The sequence below is a fragment of the Salvelinus alpinus genome, chromosome 21 (assembly GCF_045679555.1).
Source record: "Salvelinus alpinus chromosome 21, SLU_Salpinus.1, whole genome shotgun sequence".
Lineage (NCBI taxonomy): Eukaryota > Metazoa > Chordata > Actinopteri > Salmoniformes > Salmonidae > Salvelinus > Salvelinus alpinus.
The window spans coordinates 47,919,559-47,943,483 of NC_092106.1; the positions used below are offsets into that span (position 1 = coordinate 47,919,559).

General features: G+C 45.0%; 1 protein-coding gene across 2 annotated transcripts in view; it reads right to left on the reverse strand.

Moving 5' to 3' along the window:
• The window catches only part of LOC139548400 (small G protein signaling modulator 2-like), a 189,585-nt gene that overhangs the window by 101,818 nt on the left and 63,842 nt on the right, over nucleotides 1–23,925 (reverse strand). For both annotated transcript variants that reach the window (XM_071358074.1, XM_071358075.1), the window contains exon 3: nucleotides 6,716–6,884. In XM_071358074.1, coding sequence (XP_071214175.1) covers nucleotides 6,716–6,884 — 169 coding nt within the window. The remainder of the gene's footprint in view (nucleotides 1–6,715; nucleotides 6,885–23,925) is intronic.

Below are 23,925 nucleotides of genomic sequence, written 5' to 3' on the forward strand. Positions count from 1 at the left end.
ACCAGACTTGTGAAGGTCTACAATTTTTTTTCTGAGGTCTTGGCTGATTTCTTTTGATTTTCCCATGATGTCAAGCAAAAAGGCACTGAGTTTGAAGGTAGGTCTTGAAATACATCCACAGGTAAACCACAAATTGACTCAAAATATGTCAATCAGCTTATCAGAAGCTTCTAAAGCCATGACATCATTTTCTGGAATTTTCCAAGCTGTTTAAAGCCACAGTCAACTTAATGTATGTAAACTTCTGACCCACTGGAATTGTGATACAGTGAAATAATCTGTCTGTAAACAATTGTTGGAAAAATTACTTGTGTCATGCACAAAGTAGATGTCCTAACTGACTTGCCAAAACTATAGTTTGTTAACAAGAAATTTGTGGAGTGGTTGAAAAATGAGTTTTGATGACTCCAACCTAAGTGTGTGTAAACTTCCGACTTCAACTGTATATAACATTCTGTCTATGGGGGGGGGGGGGTTGGAGAACTGTCTAAAACTGGACCATGTCTATGGGGGGCTGGTGAACTGTCTGTGGGACTCTGTTGAGGTGTGGGGTGTCAGCGGGGTTCTATGTGTGGTGGACCGGGGGGGCTTGGTTTTAACTTTCCAGTGTGTTAAAATTAAATAAAGTTTGTTTTAATGATGTAAGTATTTGGGCCAAATAAAGATTTCTTTCAACAAAAAAACAAAATGTATTTCTCTTTTCTCTCCTCTCTCTTTCTCGGCTATCTCACACACTCTCACCTCTCTCATCTGTCTGTTCTTCTCACATTCCTCTCTCTCTTATCTCTCTCCTCCTCTCCCTTTTTCTCTTTCTCTCGCCAGCGATGATGGTCACGGTACAATGATGATGTTGCCATGGCAACGGGAGTAACCGAGCAATGGAGTCCTGAGGATGGGTGAGGGGGAAGGAAAGCTGAGGGGGGATGAGAAGGGAAGTTGAATGAGGGGGGGGAGAAGTGGGGAAGGACAGGAGAGGATGGTTGAGGGGAAGGAGAGGGAGGATGGGTGAGGGACGCAGCGGTCTAAGGCACTGCATCTCAGTGCAAGAGGAGTCACTACAGTCCCTGGTTCGAATCCGGGCTGTATCACATTTGGCCGTGATTTGGAGTCCCATAGGGCGGCTAGGGTAGGCCGTCATTGTAAATAAGAATTTGTTCTTAACTGATTTGCCTAGTTAAATAAAGGTTAAATACATTTTAAAAAAGGGAAGGAGAGTGGAAGAGAAGTGTGGAGGGGAAGGAGAAAGGAAGGAGAGGGCGGGGAGGAGAGGTGAGGGAGGAGAGGTGCTGTGGGGGAGGAGAGGTGCTGTGAGGGCGGAGAGCTGCGGTGGGGGAGAGGAGGAGAGGTGGGAGAGGAGAGTTGCGGTGGGGGAGGAGAGGAAAGGTGAGGTGGGGGAGGAGAGGTGCTGTGGGGGAGACGAGGTGATTTAGGAGAGGAGAGGTAGGAGAGGAGAGGTGCTGTGTGGGAGGAGAGATGAGGTTTGGAGGAGAGGAGAGGTGGGGGAGGAGAAGTGTGGTGGGGGACGAGAGGTGAGGTGGGGGAGGAGAGGAGAGGTGTGGTGGGGGTGGGGGAGGAGAGGTGCTGTGGGGGAGAAGAGGTGCTGTGGGGGAGAAGAGATGAGGTGGGGGAGGAGAGGAGAGGTGGGGGAGATGCGGTGTGGTGAGGGACAAGAGATGCGGTGTGGGCGGAGAGGTGGGGGAGGAGAGGTGCTGTGGGGGTGGGGGAGGAGTGGTTCAGGGGGGATTGAGTGTGATGTGTTATTGGAGGGGGTGCTCGGGGGGCGATACAGCTGTATACCACTCAACAACATTTAATTTGGGACACACCCCCAGTCACCACAGGCACCCTAGTAGGACCACATCGCTCGCTCCAACAATCTACAATAGAATCTACATATTCTGTTTCTACATTCACAGCTGTATGACAGTGACAAGACGAGATGAGAGGAGGAGGGAGGAGATACAGGAAGAGAGTGTGTGTGTGTGTGTCTGTGTTCTCTGCCCCAACCCCCTCCCCCTTCTCTTCCTCCATTAAACCCAGCTTCCCACCCAGTCCCAGAGTGCTCAGTGGCCATGTGTAGCAGCTTATCGAAGTGTGTGTGTGTGTGTGTGTGTGTATATACACAAATAGACGCTGGGCTTGGGTAAACACACCTGGACAGGTGTAGGAAGAGACTCCCCAATATTGATTTAGTTAGTCTTCTTCACTGTGTATAGGGCGCTCACTCACTGCTGTACAGAAAATGTAGAGAAAAACAGGGCAATTCAAGAGGGTGCTACGAAATGAATGTCAAAATGTTGTTTTCTTTGCCCCGTGTCATTATAAATGACCTAGAATAAATCATTAGATTGTTCTCTACAATATTATAACGTTAATATACTTGTACTTGACAGTGTTGATGAAATAAAGAACGTTCATTTGCTGTGACTGTTGCTAGTTGTCACGTTCCTGACCTGTTTTCCTTTTTCTTGTATTTATTTAGTTGGTCAGTGCGTGAGTTGGGTGGGTTTGTCTATGTGGTATTTTCTATGTTGGGATGTTTGTGTCCGGCCGGGTATGATTCTCAATCAGAGACAGCTGTCAATCGTTGTCCCTGATTGAGAATCATACTTAGGCAGCCTGGGTTTCACTTGTGTTTTGTGGGTGTTTGTCTTCCGTGTAGTCGTTGTGCCACACGGGACTGTTTGTCGGTTTTCTATTTGTTATTTTGTTTCATTATAGTGTTCAGTTCGATGCTAATAAATTATGGACACTAACCACTCCGCGTATTGGTCCGATCCTTCTCGCCTCTCCTCGTCCGAGGAGGAGGAATTAGAAAGCCGTGACACTAGTTAAGACTGCACCACTCTCGGTTGTATCTCTTCCATATTTGGTGTTGGGAGGTGGTACCATTCGAAGTCGTTTACAGCTGGTTGGACTAATCAAAATCAACTTGATACTTTTGTCATTTTCACCCTCCAGATCCTTGGCTTTCATTGTCTGTAACCGCAATCAATCTACGTTGAGAGGGGCCGTTTCTATGGCGATTTAAAGGGAAAGACTCAGAAATACACAATGAAAACAGGAAAAGATTGTCTCCACAGAGGGTGGATATTGAAATTCAGTCTGTTATCTTTGTAAATAAATATATATTTAGTCCCCATTTAGTTTTGTATTCAGTGGATTTCATTTAGAAAAAGCCATGTTTTCACTCACGAACCTGCAGCCACTAGTTAGCTTGTCAGTTGACATTCGAAGTTAGCTCAGTTCTGCCTCGGAGCAGCATCACAGGGTTCTATGGAGCAGTGTCACAGGGTTCTATGGAGCAGTGTCACAGGGTTCTATGGAGCAGTGTCACAGGATTCTATGGAGCAGTCACAGGGTTCTATGGAGCAGTGTCACAGGGTTCTATGGAGCAGTGTCACAGGGTTCTATGGAGCAGTCACATGGTTCTATGGAGCAGTCACAGGGTTCTATGGAGCAGTTTCACAGGGTTCTATGGAGCAGTGTCACAGGGTTCTATGGAGCAGTGTCACAGGGTTCTATGGAGCAGTGTCACAGGGTTCTATGGAGCAGTGTCACAGGGTTCTATGGAGCAGTCACAGGATTCTATGGAGCAGTGTCACAGGGTTCTATGGAGCAGTCACAGGGTTCTATGGAGCAGTCACAGGATTCTATGGCGCAGTCACAGGGTTCTATGGAGCAGTGTCACAGGGTTCTATGGAGCAGTGTCACAGGGTTCTAAGGAGCAGTGTCACAGGGTTCTATGGAGCAGTGTCACAGGGTTCTATGGAGCAGTGTCACAGGGTTCTATGGAGCAGTGTCACAGGGTTCTATGGAGCAGTGTCACAGGGTTCTATGGAGCAGTGTCACAGGGTTCTATGGAGCAGTGTCACAGGGTTCTATGGAGCAGTCACATGATTCTATGGAGCAGTGTCACAGGGTTCTATGGAGCAGTGTCACAGGGTTCTAAGGAGCAGTGTCACAGGGTTCTATGGAGCAGTGTCACAGGGTTCTATGGAGCAGTGTCACAGGGTTCTATGGAGCAGTCACAGGGTTCTATGGAGCAGTCACAGGGTTCTATGGAGCAGTGTCACGGGGTTCTATGGAGCAGTCACAGGGTTCTATGGAGCAGTGTCACAGGGTTCTATGGAGCAGTGTCACAGGGTTCTATGGAGCAGTGTCACAGGGTTCTATGGAGCAGTCACAGGATTCTATGGAGCAGTGTCACAGGGTTCTATGGAGCAGTCACAGGATTCTATGGAGCAGTGTCACAGGGTTCTATGGAGCAGTCACAGGGTTCTATGGAGCAGTGTCACAGGATTCTATGGAGCAGTTACAGGGTTCTATAGAGCAGTGTCACAGGGTTCTATGGAGCAGTGTCACAGGGTTCTAAGGAGCAGTGTCACAGGGTTCTATGGAGCAGTGTCACAGGGTTCTATGGAGCAGTGTCACAGGGTTCTATGGAGCAGTGTCACAGGGTTCTATGGAGCAGTGTCACAGGGTTCTATGGAGCAGTCACAGGATTCTATGGAGCAGTGTCACAGGGTTCTATGGAGCAGTGTCACAGGGTTCTATGGAGCAGTCACAGGATTCTATGGAGCAGTGCCACAGGGTTCTATGGAGCAGTGTCACAGGGTTCTATGGAGCAGTGTCACAGGGTTCTAAGGAGCAGTGTCACAGGGTTCTATGGAGCAGTGTCACAGGGTTCTATGGAGCAGTGTCACAGGGTTCTATGGAGCAGTCACAGGGTTCTATGGAGCAGTGTCACAGGGTTCTATGGAGCAGTGTCACAGGGTTCTATGGAGCAGTGTCACAGGGTTCTATGGAGCAGTCACCACTTTTTGATCATGGCGTGATGTCATTCCATTCACTCTAAACCCTGCTAAATTCTCATAGAGTAAATCATCGGTAACTTTTTTACCATATATGGTAGAGACATGGGGTTTGGACATATTTGTATAAACTTTGAATTAATTTAATCATTTTATGGGTGACCACCCTACTGTGTGGTTTTACCATGCTACACTGTCTCTTCACTGTGTGGTTTTACCATGCTACACTGTCTCTTCACTGTGTGGTTTTACCACGCTACACTGTCTCTTCACTGTGTGGTTTTACCATGTTACACTGTCTCTTCACTGTGTGGTTTTACCACGCTACACTGTCTCTTCACTGTGTGGTTTTACCATGCTACACTGTCTCTTCACTGTGTGGTTTTACCATGCTACACTGTCTCTTCACTGTGTGGTTTTACCATGCTACACTGTCTCTTCACTGTGTGGTTTTACCATGCTACACTGTCTCTTCACTGTGTGGTTTTACCATGCTACACTGTCTCTTCACTGTGTGGTTTTACCACGCTACACTGTCTCTTCACTGTGTGGTTTTACCACGCTACACTGTCTCTTCACTGTGTGGTTTTACCATGCTACACTGTCTCTTCACTGTGTGGTTTTACCATGCTACACTGTCTCTTCACTGTGTGGTTTTACCATGCTACACTGTCTCTTCACTGTGTGGTTTTACCATGCTACACTGTCTCTTCACTGTGTGGTTTTACCACGCTACACTGTCTCTTCACTGTGTGGTTTTACCATGCTACACTGTCTCTTCACTGTGTGGTTTTACCATGCTACACTGTCTCTTCACTGTGTGGTTTTACCATGCTACACTGTCTCTTCACTGTGTGGTTTTACCACGCTACACTGTCTCTTCACTGTGTGGTTTTACCACGCTACACTGTCTCTTCACTGTGTGGTTTTACCACGCTACACTGTCTCTTCACTGTGTGGTTTTACCACGCTACACTGTCTCTTCACTGTGTGGTTTTACCACGCTACACTGTCTCTTCACTGTGTGGTTTTACCATGCTACACTGTCTCTTCACTGTGTGGTTTTACCATGCTACACTGTCTCTTCACTGTGTGGTTTTACCATGCTACACTGTCTCTTCACTGTGTGGTTTTACCATGCTACACTGTCTCTTCACTGTGTGGTTTTACCATGTTACACTGTCTCTTCACTGTGTGGTTTTACCATGCTACACTGTCTCTTCACTGTGTGGTTTTACCATGCTACACTGTCTCTTCACTGTGTGGTTTTACCATGCTACACTGTCTCTTCACTGTGTGGTTTTACCATGCTACACTGTCTCTTCACTGTGTGGTTTTACCATGCTACACTGTCTCTTCACTGTGTGGTTTTACCATGTTACACTGTCTCTTCACTGTGTGGTTTTACCATGCTACACTGTCTCTTCACTGTGTGGTTTTACCATGCTACACTGTCTCTTCACTGTGTGGTTTTACCATGCTACACTGTCTCTTCACTGTGTGGTTTTACCACGCTACACTGTCTCTTCACTGTGTGGTTTTACCATGCTACACTGTCTCTTCACTGTGTGGTTTTACCATGCTACACTGTCTCTTCACTGTGTGGTTTTACCATGTTACACTGTCTCTTCACTGTGTGGTTTTACCATGTTACACTGTCTCTTCACTGTGTGGTTTTACCATGCTACACTGTCTCTTCACTGTGTGGTTTTACCACGGTACACTGTCAGTGAAGGTGTGTAAATAGGGAAGGAAAAAAGGAGACCATAGATGTATTGCTACATAATACCACATCACCCATATTTTTCCTGTATTTCTCCGGGTGTGGTTTTGCAGGTAGTGCTATGAGGTCAGGTGTAAGGCGTAAAAGTTCAAAGGTCATAAAGGGGATCAATCGGTACCTGGTGACCTCTGCCTGCTGTGCGAGCTGCTCCTGGACCTTCCGACACACCTCTCCGGCCGTGGCGTTGACCTTGCCGATCTTGGTGAAAAGGGCGGCGATCTTGTCGCTACGCAGGAAGCCCGCAGCTCGCCGCTTCAACAGGTGGCTCAGACAGGCCTCGATGGTGCCTGGAGGAGAGAGGGAGAGAGGGAGAGAGAGAGAGAGAGAGAGAGAGAGAGAGAGAGAGAGAGAGAGAGAGAGAGAGAGAGAGAGAGAGAGAGAGAGAGAGAGAGAGAGAGAGAGAGAGAGAGAGAGAGAGAGAGAGAGAGAGAGAGAGAGAGAGAGAGAGAGAGAGAGAGAGAGAGAGAGAGAGAGAGAGAGAGAGAGAGGGAGGGAGGGAGGGAGGGAGGGAGGGAGGGAGGGAGGGAGGGAGAGAGAGAGAGAGAGAGAGAGAGAGAGAGAGAGAGAGAGAGAGAGAGAGAGAGAGAGAGAGAGAGAGAGAGAGAGAGAGAGAGAGAGAGAGAGAGAGAGAGAGAGAGAGAGAGAGAGAGGGATAGAGAGAGAAAGAGAGAGAGGGAGAGAGAAAGAGAGGGAGGGAGGGATAGAGAGAGAGAGAGGGAGAGGGAGAGAGAAAGAGAGGGAGGGAGGGATAGAGAGAGAGAGAGGGAGAGGGAGAGAGAAAGAGAGGGAGGGAGGGAGGGATAGAGAGAGAAAGAGAGACAGAGAGGGGAGGGAAGATTACTTTATTGTCCATTTACTACACGAGCAACAGAAATGTGTCTTTCGCATATGATCTTATTCTCCCCAGCAGAGGATGAGGTGAGGGTGAAAAAGGAGAGAGAGGGAAAGAGAGAGATGAGGGGAGAGCAGCAAAGAGGATGAGGGTGAATGAGGAGAGGAGGGAGAGCAGTAAAGAGGATGAGGGTGAAAGAGGAGAGAGAGGGAAAGAGAGAGGTGAGGGGAGAGGTGAGGGGAGAGCAGTAAAGAGGATGAGGGTGAATGAGGAGAGAGAGGGAAAGACAGAGATGGAGGGAGAGCAGTAAAGAGGATGAGGGTGAAAGAGGAGAGAGAGGGAAAGACAGAGATGGAGGGAGAGCAGTAAAGAGGATGAGGGTGAAAGAGGAGAGAGAGGGAAAGAGAGAGGTGAGGGGATAGCAGCAAAGAGGATGAGGGAGAGAGAGGGAAAGAGAGAGGTGAGGGGAGAGCAGCAAAGAGGATGAGGGTGAAAGAGTAGAGGGCAAAAGGGAGAAAGAGAAAGGGAGGAGGAAGAGGGAGGGAGGAACGAAAGAGGGAGAAAGATGAAACAGGAGAGAGTGAAGACAGAAAAGGATAGGAAGAGAGGTGGAGGGAGACAGAGGAAGTAGAACGGAAATCCCAGATAAAAACACTGTTCTTTAACATCCTGTTAACATCCTGTTATTTAATATCCTGTTCTTTAACATCCTGTTGTTAACATCCTGCTCGTTAATATCCTGTTACTTAATATCCTGTTCCTTAATACATTGTCCTTTAATATCCTGTTACTTAATATCCTGTTACTTAATATCCTGCTCTTTAATATCATGTTACTTAAATATCCTGTTCTTTAATATCCTGTTCGTTAATATCCTGTTCTTTAATACACTGTAAAAACTGTTCTTTAATACACTGTTCTTTAATACATTGTTCTTTAATACATTGTTCTTTAATATTGTCACGTTCATCATAATGATTGTACCAAGATGCAGCGTGGTATGTTTCCATCCCTTTTATTAGGAAGAGAAAACTCAAAGAACAAAAACAATAAAGCGAACAAACGAAACGTGAAGCTCAGAGTAGTGCTCACAGGCAACTATACATAGTCAAGATCCCACAAAGCACAATGGGGAAATGGCTACCTAAATATGATCCCCAATCAGAGACAACGATAAACAGCTGTCTCTGATTGGGAACCATACCAGGCCAACATAGACATTACAATTCCCCTAGATAACCCACCCTTAGTCACACCCCGACCTAACCAACATAGAGAATAAACAGCTCTCTATGGTCAGGGCGTGACAAATATCCTGTTCTTTAATATCCTGTTCTTTAATACACTGTTCTTTAATATCCTGTTCTTTAATACGTGGTTATTTAAAATCCTGTTCTTTAAATCACTGTTCTTTAATATACTATTATTCAATGCACTGTTATTTAATACACTTTTCTTTAACATATTGTTTTATAATACACTATTCTTTAATAACCTGTTCCTTAATACATTTTTTAATAACCTGTTATTTAATAAAAAAAATTATAACCTGTTCTTTAATACACTCTTATCTAATGTCCACTTCTTTAATACATTGTTCTTTAATATTATGTTCTTTAATATCCTGTTATTTAATATTATGTTCTTTAATATCCTGTTATTTAATATTATGTTCTTTAATATCCTGTTATTTAATATTATGTTCTTTAATATCTTGTTATTTAATAATATGTTCCTTAATACACTGTTATTTAATATCTGTTCTTTAATATTATGTTCTTTAATACACTGTTATTTAATATTCTGTTCTTTAATACACTGTTATTTAATATCCTGTTCTTTAATATCCTGTTATTTAATACATTGTTCTTTAATATCCTGTTATTTAATACATTGTTCTTTAATATCCTGTTATTTAATACATTGTTCTTTAATATCCTGTTATTTAATACATTGCAGTACTCTGCATCTTATATCTTATTATATCTGTGTCCCATATGGAACCCTATTCCCTATATAGTGCACTACTTTAGACCAGTCCTATGGGGCCCTATTCCGTATATAGTGCACTACTTTAGACCAGTCCTATGGGGCCCTATTCCCTATATAGTGCACTACTTTAGACCAGTCCTATGGGGCCCTATTCCCTATATAGTGCACTACTTTAGACCAGTCCTATGGGCCCCTATTCCCTATATAGTGCACTACTTTAGACCAGTCCTATGGGGCCCTATTCCCTATATAGTGCATGTCACGGCCGTCGTAGTGAGGAGACCAAGGCGCAGCGTGGTAAGTGTACATTCTTCTTTATTTAAAGAACGAACACTGAACAAAACAAACAAAATAACAAAACGAACCGTGAAGCTAATATGGCTAGTGCAGACAGGCAACTAAACATAGAACAAGAACCCACAAAACCAAAAGGGAAAATGGCAACCTAAATATGATCCCCAATCAGAGACAACGATAAACAGCTGCCTCTGATTGGGAACCAATTCCATAGACTTACATATACCTAGATTTACCAAAACCCCTAGATAATACAAAACACGCATACCCACCCTCGTCACACCCTGACCTAACCAAAATAATAAAGAAAACAGAGACAACTAAGGTCAGGGCGTGACAGTGCACTACTTTTGAAAATGGACCCTGGTCAAAAGTAGTGCACTATATATGAAATAGGGTGCAATTTAGGTCTGAGCCTATATCGTATTATATCCACCGGTTGATGGAAATTAATTAATTACTGGAAATCTATCCCCAATGCACCAATCACTACCTTCAAGAGCAAGTACACACCAATCTCTCTCCCTTCCACCCCCAGGTCCCGCCTAGGGGAATGTAGGGATGAATTTAAGTAGGTGTGTGTATGTGTGCCTACCAGTGTGTGTGTGTGTGTGTGTGTGTGTGTGTGTGTGTGTGTGTGTGTGTGTGTGTGTGTGTGTGTGTGTGTGTGTGTGTGTGTGTGTGTGTGTGTGTGTGTGTGTGTGTGTGTGTGTGTGTGTGTGTGTGTGTGTGTGTGTGTGTGTGTGTGCGTGTACCAGTGTGTGTGCTTTGCGCCTTTAATACTTTTAAATATTGAAGAGGGGAAGTTGAAGAAGAGAATGACATTTTACGGCCCCAATGGGCCCCTGAAGGTCTTCAAGACGCCATGTTGTCTGTTCATCTGTAAAAAGGGAAACAACAGTCCCTTTACAGCTCCCATCATAACCCATCCATTAGCAGCAGCTGACCACTTGTCTTTCAACCTCGCTAACATAACGAAATCAAAATAAGAGGGGAAAACATGTCCCTCCCTAGCTGGCTGAAACACATGTCCCTCCCTAGCTGGCTGAAACACATGTCCCTCCCTAGCTGGCTGAAACACATGTCCCTCCCTAGCCCGGCTGAAACACATGTCCCTCCCTAGCTGGCTGAAACACATGTCCCTCCCTAGCTGGCTGAAACACATGTCCCTCCCTAGCCCGGCTGAAACACATGTCCCTCCCTAGCTGGCTGAAACACATGTCCCTCCCTAGCCCGGCTGAAACACATGTCCCTCCCTAGCCCGGCTGAAACACATGTCCCTCCCTAGCCCGGCTGAAACACATGTCCCTCCCTAGCTGGCTGAAACACATGTCCCTCCCTAGCTGGCTGAAACACATGTCCCTCCCTAGCTGGCTGAAACACATGTCCCTCCCTAGCCCGGCTGAAACACATGTCCCTCCCTAGCCCGGCTGAAACACATGTCCCTCCCTAGCCCGGCTGAAACACATGTCCCTCCCTAGCCGGCTGAAACACATGTCCCTCCCTAGCCCGGCTGAAACACATCGTATAACTTGCTAACGTTACAGAACTCACAATCGGCCACAGTGCAAAGAGCAAACAAGTTTTTTTTACTGAGTCTCAAATGGCAACCTGCTCCCTATATAGCGTACTCCTTTTGCTCCTGGCCGTTTGGGACGCACAAGGAGGCCCTATATAGATCAGCCCACCAGAGCAGACCAGCCTCACCACAGTAGACAGAGAGGGTATTTACACCACAGTAGACAGAGAGGGTATTTACACCACAGTAGACAGAGAGGGTATTTACACCACAGTAAACAGAGAGGGTATTTACACTACAGACCAGCCCCACCACAGTAGGCAGAGAGGGTATTTACACCACAGTAGACAGAGAGGGTATTTACACCACAGTAGACAGAGAGGGTATTTACACTACAGACCAGCCCCAACACAGTAGACAGAGAGGGTATTTACACCACAGTAGACAGAGAGGGTATTTACACTACAGACCAGCCCCACCACAGTAGACAGAGAGGATATTTACAATACAGACCAGCCCTACCACAGTAGACAGAGAGGGTATTTACACTACAGTAGACAGAGAGGGTATTTACACCACAGTAGACATAGAGGGTAATAACACTACAGACCAGCCCCACCACAGTAGACAGAGAGGGTATTTACACCACAGTAAACAGAGAGGGTATTTACACTACAGACCAGCCCCACCACAGTAGGCAGAGAGGGTATTTACACCACAGTAGACAGAGAGGGTATTTACACCACAGTAGACAGAGAGGGTATTTACACTACAGACCAGCCCCAACACAGTAGACAGAGAGGGTATTTACACCACAGTAGACAGAGAGGGTATTTACACTACAGACCAGCCCCACCACAGTAGACAGAGAGGATATTTACAATACAGACCAGCCCTACCACAGTAGACAGAGAGGGTATTTACACTACAGTAGACAGAGAGGGTATTTACACCACAGTAGACAGAGAGGGTAATAACACTACAGACCAGCCCCACCACAGTAGACAGAGGGGGTATTTACACTACAGACCAGCCTCACCACAGCAGACAGAGAGGGTATTTACACCACAGTAGACAGAGAGGGTATTTACACTACAGACCAGCCACACCACAGCAGACAGAGAGGGTATTTACACCACAGTAGACAGAGAGGGTATTTACACTACAGACCAGCCCCAACACAGTAGACAGAGAGGGTATTTACACCACAGTAGACAGAGAGGGTATTTACACTACAGACCAGCCCCACCACAGTAGACAGAGAGGGTATTTAAACTACATACCAGTCCCACCACAGTAGACAGAGAGGGTATTTACACTACAGACCAGCCCCAACACAGTAGACAGAGAGGGTATTTACACTACAGACCAGCCCCACCACAGTAGACAGAGAGGGTATTTACACCAGAGTAGACAGAGAGGGTATTTACACCACAGTAAACAGAGAGGGTATTTACACTACAGACCAGCCCCAACACAGTAGACAGAGAGGGTATTTACACCACAGTAGACAGAGAGGGTATTTACACTACAGACCAGCCCCACCACAGTAGACAGAGAGGGTATTTACACCAGAGTAGACAGTGAGGGTATTTACACCACAGTAAACAGAGAGGGTATTTACACTACAGACCAGCCCCACCACAGTAGACAGAGAGGGTATTTACACAGACCAGCCCCACCACAGTAGACAGAGAGGGTATTTACACTACAGACCAGCCCTACCACAGTAGACAGAGAGGGTATTTACACTACAGACCAGCCCTACCACAGTAGACAGAGAGGGTATTTACACTACAGACCAGCCCTACCACAGTAAACATATAGGGTATTTACACCACAGACCAGCCCTACCACAGTAGACAGAGAGGGTATTTACCCTACAGACCAGCCCCACCACAGTATACAGAGAGGGTATTTACACCACAGTAAACAGAGAGGGTATTTACACTACAGACAAGCCCTACCACAGTAGACCGAGAGGGTATTTACACTACAGACCAGCCCCACCACAGTAGACAGAGAGGGTATTTACACCACAGTAGACAGAGAGGGTATTTACACCACAGTAGACAGAGAGGGTATTTACACTACAGACCAGCCCTACCACAGTAGACAGAGAGAGTATTTACACTACAGACCAGCCCCACCACAGTAGACAGAGAGGGTATTTACACTACAGACCAGCCCTACCACAGTAGACAGAGAGGGTATTTACACTACAGACCAGCCCCACCACAGTAGACAGAGAGGGTATTTACACCACAGTAAACAGAGAGGGTATTTACACTACAGACCAGCCCTACCACAGTAGACCGAGAGGGTATTTACACTACAGACCAGCCCCACCACAGTAGACAGAGAGGGTATTTACACCACAGTAGACAGAGAGGGTATTTACACCACAGTAGACAGAGAGGGTATTTACACTACAGACCAGCCCTACCACAGTAGACAGAGAGGGTATTTACACTACAGACCAGCCCCACCACAGTAGACAGAGAGGGTATTTACACTACAGACCAGCCCCACCACAGTAAACAGAGAGGGTATTTACACTACAGACCAGCCCCACCACAGTAGACAGAGAGGGTATTTACACCACAGTAGACAGAGAGGGTATTTACACCACAGTAGACAGAGAGGGTATTTACACCAGAGGAGGACAGAGAAATGGTCATCTTTGTGATTCATTGCTGCTGTTTGACAGATGTGTTGAAGACTTGGACTGTGCTCCAAATGTCACCCTTTTCCATATATAGTGATTATATTGTGATAACCAGTAGTGGAAAAAGTACCCCAATTGTCATACTTGAATAAGCCATGATACCTTTAATAGAAAATGACTCAAGTAAAAGTGAAAGTCACCTCTTGGGGATGTCATTCGAAAACATAATGATAACTTTCACTGCTATGCGGATGACACACAGCTGTACATTTCAATGAAACATGGTGAAGCCCCAAAATTGCCCTCGCTAGAAGCCTGTGTTTCAGACATAAGGAAGTGGATGGCTGCAAACTTTCTACTTTTAAACTCAGACAAAACAGAGATGCTTGTTCTAGGTCCCAAGAAACAAAGAGATCTTCTGTTGAATCTGACAATTAATCTTGATGGTTGTAAAGTCGTCTCAAATAAAACTGTGAAGGACCTCGGCGTTACTCTGGACCCTGATCTCTCTTTTGACGAACATATCAAGAGGGCTAGGGTCAGTTTGTTATATCTGGAGTACGTCTCCTGTCTTATCCGGTGTCCTGTGTGAATTTTAGTATGCTCTCTCTAATTCTCTCTTTCTCTCTTTCTTTCCCTCTCTCGGAGTACCTGAGCCCTAGGACCATGCGTCAGGACGACCTGGCATGATGACTCCTTGCTGTCCCCAATCCACCTGGCCGTGCTGCTGCTCCAGTTTCAACTGTTCTGCCTGCGACTATGGAACCCTGACCTGTTCACCGGACGTGCTACCTGTCCCAGACCTGCTGTTTTCAACTCTCTAGAGACAGCAGGAGCGGTAGAGATACTCTTAATGATCGGCTATGAAAAGCCAACTGACATTTACTCCTGAGGTGCTGACTTGCTGCACCCTCGACAACTACTGTGATTATTATTATTTGACCATGCTGGTCATTTATGAACATTTGAACATCTTGGCCATGTTCTGTTATAATCTCCACCCGGCACAGCCAGAAGACGACTGGCCACCCCTCATAGCCTGGTTCCTCTCTAGGTTTCTTCCTAGGTTTTGGCCTTTCTAGGGAGTTTTTCCTAGCCACCGTGCTTCTACACCTGCATTGCTTGCTGTTTGGGGTTTTAGGCTGGGTTTCTGTACAGCACTTTGAGATATCAGCTGATGTACGAAGGGCTATTTAAATAGATAGGCTGTTCCAAAAGGACCCAATGGTAGGACAGGCCTATACTTTAAACTACACATTTTAGTTAACAGCTGTTAGTATCTAATCTTGTGGATCCCTTAATTCTAAATTTCCATAGAGATATTATTAGTTTATTATTATTAGTATTATTATTATTATTATTATTATATATAGAGACACATTATTTAATGTGTATTTCAGACATTTCAAGATCCTGAGAAGAGGGTCCTGTACAGCCGTGTTTGAAAACATTTCCCAGAACTCAGAATGTCACTAGGAAAAAGGCTTTCAACAGCTCCTGGTATAAAGGACAATTCATGGCTTAAATATTCTGTAAGTCAAGATTTGACTTATTGTTTCGCCTGTAGGCATTTTTCTCTGCCCAAATACACCTGAATCTGCCTTCACATCACAGTCAGGTTTTTGTAACTGGAAAAAGGCGCTGTTTAAAGATTCTGGGTTTAATCTCCATTTGAAGGCAGAGCATCATATCAATGCTATGTATGCTTGGAATCAGCATGAAAGGGCTATTGACAGCAACTCATCAATGTTAGATGTCATAAATGAGGACCGGAAAAAGAAAGTGGAGGAAAACTGTACTTACATTTAAACAATTGCAGATGTGCTCCTATTAACTGCCACTCAAAATATCGCGCAGAGAGAGTCATCGAGAGTCTAATGACTCTCACAACAAGGGTCATTTTTTGACAATCTTAGAAGAAATAGCAAAGCATGACCCTCTCATAGAGAAAAGGAAATGTGGCAATGCTAATAAGTACACAAGCCACCAAATCCAGAAAGAAGTTGTTGAGGGCTGAGATGAGATGGTACAACGTTAAATAATAAGAGAAGTAAAAGAAAGGGAAGTTTTTCGTGTAATTTCAGATGAAACCAAAGATTTAAAGAATAACTAATGTCTTTAGTTGTGAGGTACTGTTACAACGGGACCATCCACACAAGCTTTTTACACTTTCACTCAGCTGAAATCTTAGATGCAGCAGGTCTCACAAAAATTATAATTGATTGCCTTGAAAAACATGGTCTGGACTACAGAAATAATCTTGTTGGGCAAGGCTATGACGATGAATTTTTATGTGCATTATAATGCACATTGTTTGAATGTGGTTCTTGTCGATGCTGTAAAATCAGTGCCTGAGGCAGTTAAAAAAAAAAATCTCTCCTGCAGAAGCTTTATAAACTTTGTATCTGGCTCGTACTCTGGCTGTATCCACAGCAGCAGCAGCCCGGGGAACTACGGAGACTTACGGATGTAAGGTGGGCCTGCAGATAAATGGCGTGCCGTAATCTGAGGGACAGACTTCCAGCAGTTCTGAGAGCGCTACAGGACATCACACTTGAAAATAGTGGTGATAGATCAGTGGAGGCAAGGAGGCCTTCTTTCTCAGATAGATTTATATTTCATAAGGGCTTTTGGTTACCTTTTGTAAAGTGCTTGGTGATGCCAAATGTCTTCCTGACATGCTCTAATCAAGCTCTCTTGACCCAGCAAGGGCTGTGGATCTAGTAGGTGCCCTTACAGACACATTACAGGACTACAGAAGTGAGGGTTACTTTGGACAACTATGGAAAGAGGTTGAAGAGATTGCAGAGCATTGCAAAATAAGTGTACAAACAGTGTGTTAAAGACCGTCTAAAACAAGCTTAAGATTTCACGACTCATTGATGATGTAGGACAGACAAATAGTGACCGAAGTGATGGTGAGAGCTTCCCAAAGAGCTATCTTTTATCGGGCGCTCGACAGTCTCACAGCTGAGCTGTAGAGGCTGTTTTTCAAAGAAGAAATGCGAGATAATGCAAGGGGTCCAATCTCTCAACCCAAAGAGTACAACATTCTTGAACGATGAGCCTCTGTTTGCCTTCGCTCAGACCTTTGAGTCAGATTTAGAAGGACCTCAAACATGAGGTTCATCAAACCAAGCGGCTTCTTGATAGGAGAGAGAAAAAGTGGAAGGGACAGACCGTCTACTCTCCTTGACTTTGTTGTGTTTCCAGAACATTTATAAAGAGGTTTTCCGTGAGCTATTTCGACTTTGTAAGATTTCTGTTGTTACACCAGTCAGCGGTGCTTCTTGCGAGAGAAGCTTCTCAGCTTTAAAACGGATTAAAACCCCCACCTTCGGACAACAATGGATGATGACTGGTTAAGTCACCTCTGAATTCTCAGTGTTGAGTCGAGGAGGGCACGCTCCCCTTCAACACGGATGAGTTTGTGAAACATTTTGCCAGTTCTCACCAGCACCGCAGAATTATGGTGTTTTTAGATCTACCAGGGATAATTTGGCATTTAGGTGGTAACTCTGGTCATGATTAAAACATGCACTGTGTACGAACTAGTACACTGACAATGTAAAATGATCAATCCAAAGGGTATCAGGTCACACAGATTTAATTTGGTCTCGATTAGGCCAAATACAAAACTCTTCTTTGCTATTAGTTAACATAATATATCATAAATATGATTCTGTAAGTTTGTAATATTGATGGGCACCAAAATTGTTTTTAAAGTCCATTTCTGCTTGATACCTGGTATGTCAAATTGCAGTGTGTGTGTGTGTTCGTCTGCCCGTGGTGTGTGTGTGTGTGTGTGTGTGTGTGTGTGTGTGTGTGTGTGTGTGTGTGTGTGTGTGTGTGTGTGTGTGTGTGTACGTGTTCGTCTGCCCGTGGTGTGTGTGTGTGTGTGTGTGTGTGTGTGTGTGTGTGTGTGTGTGTGTGTGTGTGTGTGTGTGTGTACGTGTTCGTCTGCCCGTGGTGTGTGTGTGTGTGTGTGTGTGTGTGTGTGTGTGTGTGTGTGTGTGTGTGTGTGTGTGTGTGCGTGTGTGTGTGTGTGTGTTCGTCTGCCCGTGGTGTGTGTGTGTGTGTGTGTGTGTGTGTGTGTGTGTGTGTGTGTGTGTGTGTGTGTGTGTGTGTGTGTGTGTGTGTGTGTGTGTGTGTGTGTTCGTCTGCCCGTGGTGTGTGTGTGTGTGTGTGTGTGTGTGTGTGTGTGTGTGTGTGTGTGTGTGTGTGTGTGTGTGTGTGTGTGTGTGTGTGTGTGTGTGTGTGTGTGTGTGTGTACGTGTTCGTCTGCCAGTGGTGTGTGTGTGTGTGTGTGTGTGTGTGTGTGTGTGTGTGTGTGTGTGTGTGTGTGTGTGTGTGTGTACGTGTTCGTCTGCCCGTGGTGTGTGTGTGTGTGTGTGTGTGTGTGTGTGTGTGTGTGTGTGTGTGTGTGTGTGTGTGTGTGTGTGTGTGTGTGTGTTCGTCTGCCCGTGGTGTGTGTGTGTGTGTGTGTGTGTGTGTGTGTGTGTGTGTGTGTGTGTGTGTGTGTGTGTGTGTGTGTGTGTGTGTGTGTGTGTGTGTGTGTGTGTGTGTGTACGTGTTCGTCTGCCCGTGGTGTGTGTGTGTGTGTGTGTGTGTGTGTGTGTGTGTGTGTGTGTGTGTGTGTGTGTGTGTGTGTGTGTGTGTGTGTGTGTGTGTGTGTGTGTGTGTGTGTGTACGTGTTCGTCTGCCCGTGGTGTGTGTGTGTGTGTGTGTGTGTGTGTGTGTGTGTGTGTGTGTGTGTGTGTGTGTGTGTGTGTGTGTGTGTGTGTGTGTGTACGTGTTCGTCTGCCCGTGGTGTGTGTGTGTGTGTGTGTGTGTGTGTGTGTGTGTGTGTGTGTGTGTGCGTGTGTGTGTGTGTGTGTTCGTCTGCCCGTGGTGTGTGTGTGTGTGTGTGTGTGTGTGTGTGTGTGTGTGTGTGTGTGTGTGTGTGTGTGTGTGTGTGTGTGTGTTCGTCTGCCCGTGGTGTGTGTGTGTGTGTGTGTGTGTGTGTGTGTGTGTGTGTGTGTGTGTGTGTGTGTGTGTGTGTGTGTGTGTGTGTGTGTGTGTGTGTACGTGTTCGTCTGCCAGTGGTGTGTGTGTGTGTGTGTGTGTGTGTGTGTGTGTGTGTGTGTGTGTGTGTGTGTGTGTGTGTGTGTGTGTGTGTGTGTACGTGTTCGTCTGCCCGTGGTGTGTGTGTGTGTGTGTGTGTGTGTGTGTGTGTGTGTGTGTGTGTGTGTGTGTGTGTGTGTGTGTGTGTGTGTGTGTGTGTGTGTGTGTTCGTCTGCCCGTGGTGTGTGTGTGTGTGTGTGTGTGTGTGTGTGTGTGTGTGTGTGTGTGTGTGTGTGTGTGTGTGTGCGTGTTCGTCTGCCCGTGGTGTGTGTGTGTGTGTGTGTGTGTGTGTGTGTGTGTGTGTGTGTGTGTGTGTGTGTGTGTGTGTGTGTGTGTGTGTGTGTGTGTGTGTGTGTGTGTTCGTCTGCCCGTGGTGTGTGTGTGTGTGTGTGTGTGTGTGTGTGTGTGTGTGTGTGTGTGTGTGTGTGTGTGTGTGTGTGTGTGTGTGTGTGTGTGTGTGTGTTCGTCTGCCCGTGGTGTGTGTGTTCGTCTGCCCGTGGTGTGTGTGTGTGTTCGTCTGCCCGTGGTGTGTGTGTGTGGAGCAAATGAATCATCTAAGTGGTTTCCATTGAGAGCACAGCGTGTCGTGCGCCAGGCCTGATAACGTTCCCCAAGACAGTTCCCTGAACACGACTTATGCACCGGACTGCTTTTCACACATATTATAGAACCAGGATGGGTGGGTGTCCTTAAAAACTCTTAAATTCATTATCTAAATGAAAGGCCCCCCCAAAATTATTAAAATTCAGTTTTCGACCGGAGATGATATTTCTGCTATGTTGTGCAGCTGTTTAATTATTGCTTCCCCGGCAAAAGAGGAATTAAAAAATGTTGCCATCAAATTACAGGGGCATTTTCAAGATGCTCAGTCTATGATTCTGTGTGTGCGCGTGATGCGCGTGAGCCACTGCAGGTCGTCGGTGGCCAGATGAGAGAGCAAGGTGAGTAAGGTACAGTAGGCTGCAAACTAGATAGCCAATTTCGAATTTCAATTTCTTGTAGCTTGGCTAGTTAGCGCACTGGTTAGATAGCTAGGTTAACTATTTAGATATTGAATGATTTGGTCAAACAGTAAATGTGAATTATCTTCATTCAACCTGTACAAAAAGAAAAAGTGTCTAGCCTGCCCATGTGCCTGTTTCCCTTGGGGCCCTGCTGCAGTGATAATGAGAGAGACCGTTTCTACTGCCTTGCCCTCTGTGCTCCAGTAGAAACTAAAATGTGATCTGATTTTAGCGTTTAAGAAAAATAAAAAAATAAAAAATAAAAAACTAGCTATCCCGTGTAAAAGTTTGTTGTCACACTTGAACAGTTGAAGAGGGGATGTACACAGGAGGATTTTGTATTTCTCAGCTGTGTATTTGACAACCGAGATATTGATATGGGATTTGAGATAGGGAGAGCTTTGGCCTCTGCGAGCGCATCGTTCTAATTGGGTATGACGTTATGACAGCGACGTTTTTATTTTTTTACGGCGGTCATAATTAATTTACTGTTTGATTTAAACACGGCTACTTCCAGTGGCAATTATATTTAGAGGCAGTGATTCTAGCTAATAATACGTTTTGAGTTTTCCACTTACCCAGCTGGTGAATTAGCACCAAACATATTAGTCTGTGATAGTAGTCCACATAACGAAGTAGGTAAATTAATCTCTATTGAACTAAACATATCGAGTCCCTATTTTAACACTACAATATAACAACCATATAGCCTTAATTGTCAAATTCATGACATCACTGGATTAAGTTGCAGTGCACATAAACATATCTTCAATCATGCTTCCTGCTTAGTTTTTAAACAAGTTGTTTGAATACCATCTCGGTAGTCTATTGCACATCTTTATTAAAGCACGGTGAAGATAATTAGCCTACTCATTTGCTTTTAATTTTGGTGACACGTGAAAAAAAATACGTGAAGATTAGTAGGTTTAATACCAAAAAATTGGTATTACAGTTTTTTGGGATTGCTTACACACTAAAATTAAAAGTAGTACACTATTAGCAAAACCTTACACTCAAGAAGCAAAACATCAGCCCATATTTGCACAACTATAAGCACATTGTCAACCTCACACTTGTTGCAAAACTCTACACACAGTGATTTGCAAAACACTAAACACACTTAACATACATTACACACAAAAATCTATAATAAAGTCACGTCCTTGCAATACCAAAGCACTGACTGTCAAATTACCACACCGTCCAACCAATTGGTTCAACACAGTCATCAGGTGTGCAAACACTTGTTTGCTTAATTGTAGACACACCAATCAGGTGTATAAGCACTATAAAAAGCAGCAGGTGAGTTCATCGGTCTTCAAGGACAATGGAAAGAGAGAAAGAGTAAGACGAGGAGGAGGAGGAGGACGAGGAGGAGGACGAGGAGGAGAACGAGGAGGACGAGGAGGAGGACGAGGAAGGGGAGGAAGAGGAAGAGAAAGAGGAAGACAAGAAGGTGCTCAAAGAGGACCGAATCTGACAAATGAGATCCGCGCAACACTGGTTGACCACGTTGTCAACCACGGCCTGACGCTGAGGGAGGCTGGACTGCGAGTACAGACAAATCTAAGCCGATATACAGTGGCAAGTGTGATGAGAACATTTCGACTGGAAAATAGGTATTGTAAAAATATCATCATATCAAAAAGATCTGCACGGTTTCAGTAACTGCTCACAGTACTGTATTCTATGCACTATCAGCACTTCTGTTACCTTTTCCTGTGAAATTACTGTACTATTGTATACTGTTTTTTTTTCTACATAGGATTGAGGGTCAGGGACGACAAGGGGGAAGGCCTCCTATGTTCACAGAACAGCAAGAGAGGGAGATAGTAAACATGGTTTTGGCCAACAATGCTATAACACTCAAGCAGCTCCAAGCTAACATTATCAATAACCACGCCATTTTCAACGATATCCATCAGGTCTCAACATCAACACTGGCACGCATCCTAAAAAAAAACATATTCAAATGAAGCAAATTTATCGAGTGCCTTTCGAGCGCAATTCCGAAAGGGTGAAACGACTGCGGCATGATTATGCAGAGGTATGTACTCACTTTAGCAGTGTGATCTTGCATACTGTCTCATAATCTTTTACTGTACTGTAATATGTATACTAGATCTACACTGAACTACACAATTTTGCCTGACACTGTTTTTCAGAGAGTTTTACGAATGGATGGAGAGGAGATCCAGCATGAGTTCATTTACGTAGATGAGGCTGGGTTCAACCTGACGAGAACACGAAGGAGGGGAAGAAACATCATTGGCCACAGGGCTATAGTCAATGTCCCAGGGCAACGTGGGGGTAATATAACACTCTGTGCAGCCATTACACAGAATTGGGTCCTCCACCGCCATGCCCATATGGGCCCTTACAACACAGCACTCATACTTACATTCTTGGACCAATTGCACAACATAACAGCAGCAAATCAAATCGATCATATGCAATACATTGTTGTCTGGGACAATGTGTCTTTCCACCGCTCTGCTCTGGTTCAGAACTGGTTTCAGCAACATCCACATTTCACCGTCCTATATCTTCCACCATACTCTCCATTCCTCAACCCTATAGAAGAGTTTTTCTCGGCATGGCGGTGGAAGGTATATGATCTCCGTCTCCAGGCTGAGGTACCCCTCCTCCAAGCCATGGAGGAGGCCTGTGACCAGATGGAGGTAGCAGCAATGCAAGGATGGATTCGTCATTCAAGACGTTTCTTTCCAAGGTGTCTTGCTAATGACAACATTGCCTGCGATGTTGATGAAACTCTCTGGCCAGATCCAGCTAGGCGAATAGACAATGTCTAGTTATTTTTTTATATATTTTTTTTAACTTACAATACGTAAAGTGACGTTTGGTTACAGTATTATGAATCTCCATGTCAACATTTTGGGCGTGTTGAGAAATAAATGAGTTTCTTCAGTCTGCAACATTGGTCTTGTGTAGTGTTTGGTGAATGTACATTATATTTGTACTTTGTTGATAGTAGCCTACTCTAATCATAGGGAAGTAGAAGTGCTTTAGGTTTATCACAGCAGAGTGTAACTCGTGCAAACAGAGTATAGTAATGTGAAACGTGTGTGTTTCATATGGTAACAAAGTGTGGTTTTTAAAAAGAAGTGTATAGTTTTTACAAGAGTGTTTAATTTTGCAAAGGATCTGTAGTGTTTTGCTAATTGGGTGTGTGGTTGTGCTAATTGTGTGTAGTGTTTTGAAAACACGAGCCCTGTTTTGAAAATCGTGCTTAAGCAATCAAAAAAAACTGTAAATTGCATTTCAAGTGGCATTAAAAAAGCTCTTAAATTCAACGTGATGGAACCTACAGATACCCTGAATAAGGCCGTGCTTTAGATTGACGGATAATAGCATCCTCACAATCTATCTCATCCTTTAAGGAACATCGTCAAGTCAAGGTGAGCTATGAGGACTGGGTATTATACGGTTGTATGAGGTTGTGTGTGTGTGTGTGTGTGTGTGTGTGTGTGTGTGTGTGTGTGTGTGTGTGTGTGTGTGTGTGTGTGTGTGTGTGTGTGTGTGTGTGTGTGTGTGTGTGTGTGTGTGTGGGTAAGTTGGTTTAATGTGTAAAGTCAGGTATCCAGCCAGTGTGCATGCTGAAAAGCACCCTAGTCTGGTTTGTGTGCTTGGTAATCCCTCTGTGACTGGTGTTTTTGCCTGCATGCATCAGTCCACCCATCCACCCACGCACTCCCTCTCTCCCTCTCCCTCGCTTTCACTCTCTCCATCCCCCGCTCTCTCTCTCTCTCTCTCTCTCTCCATCCCCCGCTCTCTCTCTCTCTCCCTCTCTCTCTCTCTCTCCCTCTCTCTCTCTCTCTCTCATGCAATCTCCCTCTCTCTCTCTCTCTCTCATGCAATCTCTCTCTCTCTCTCTCTCTCTCTCTCTCTCTCT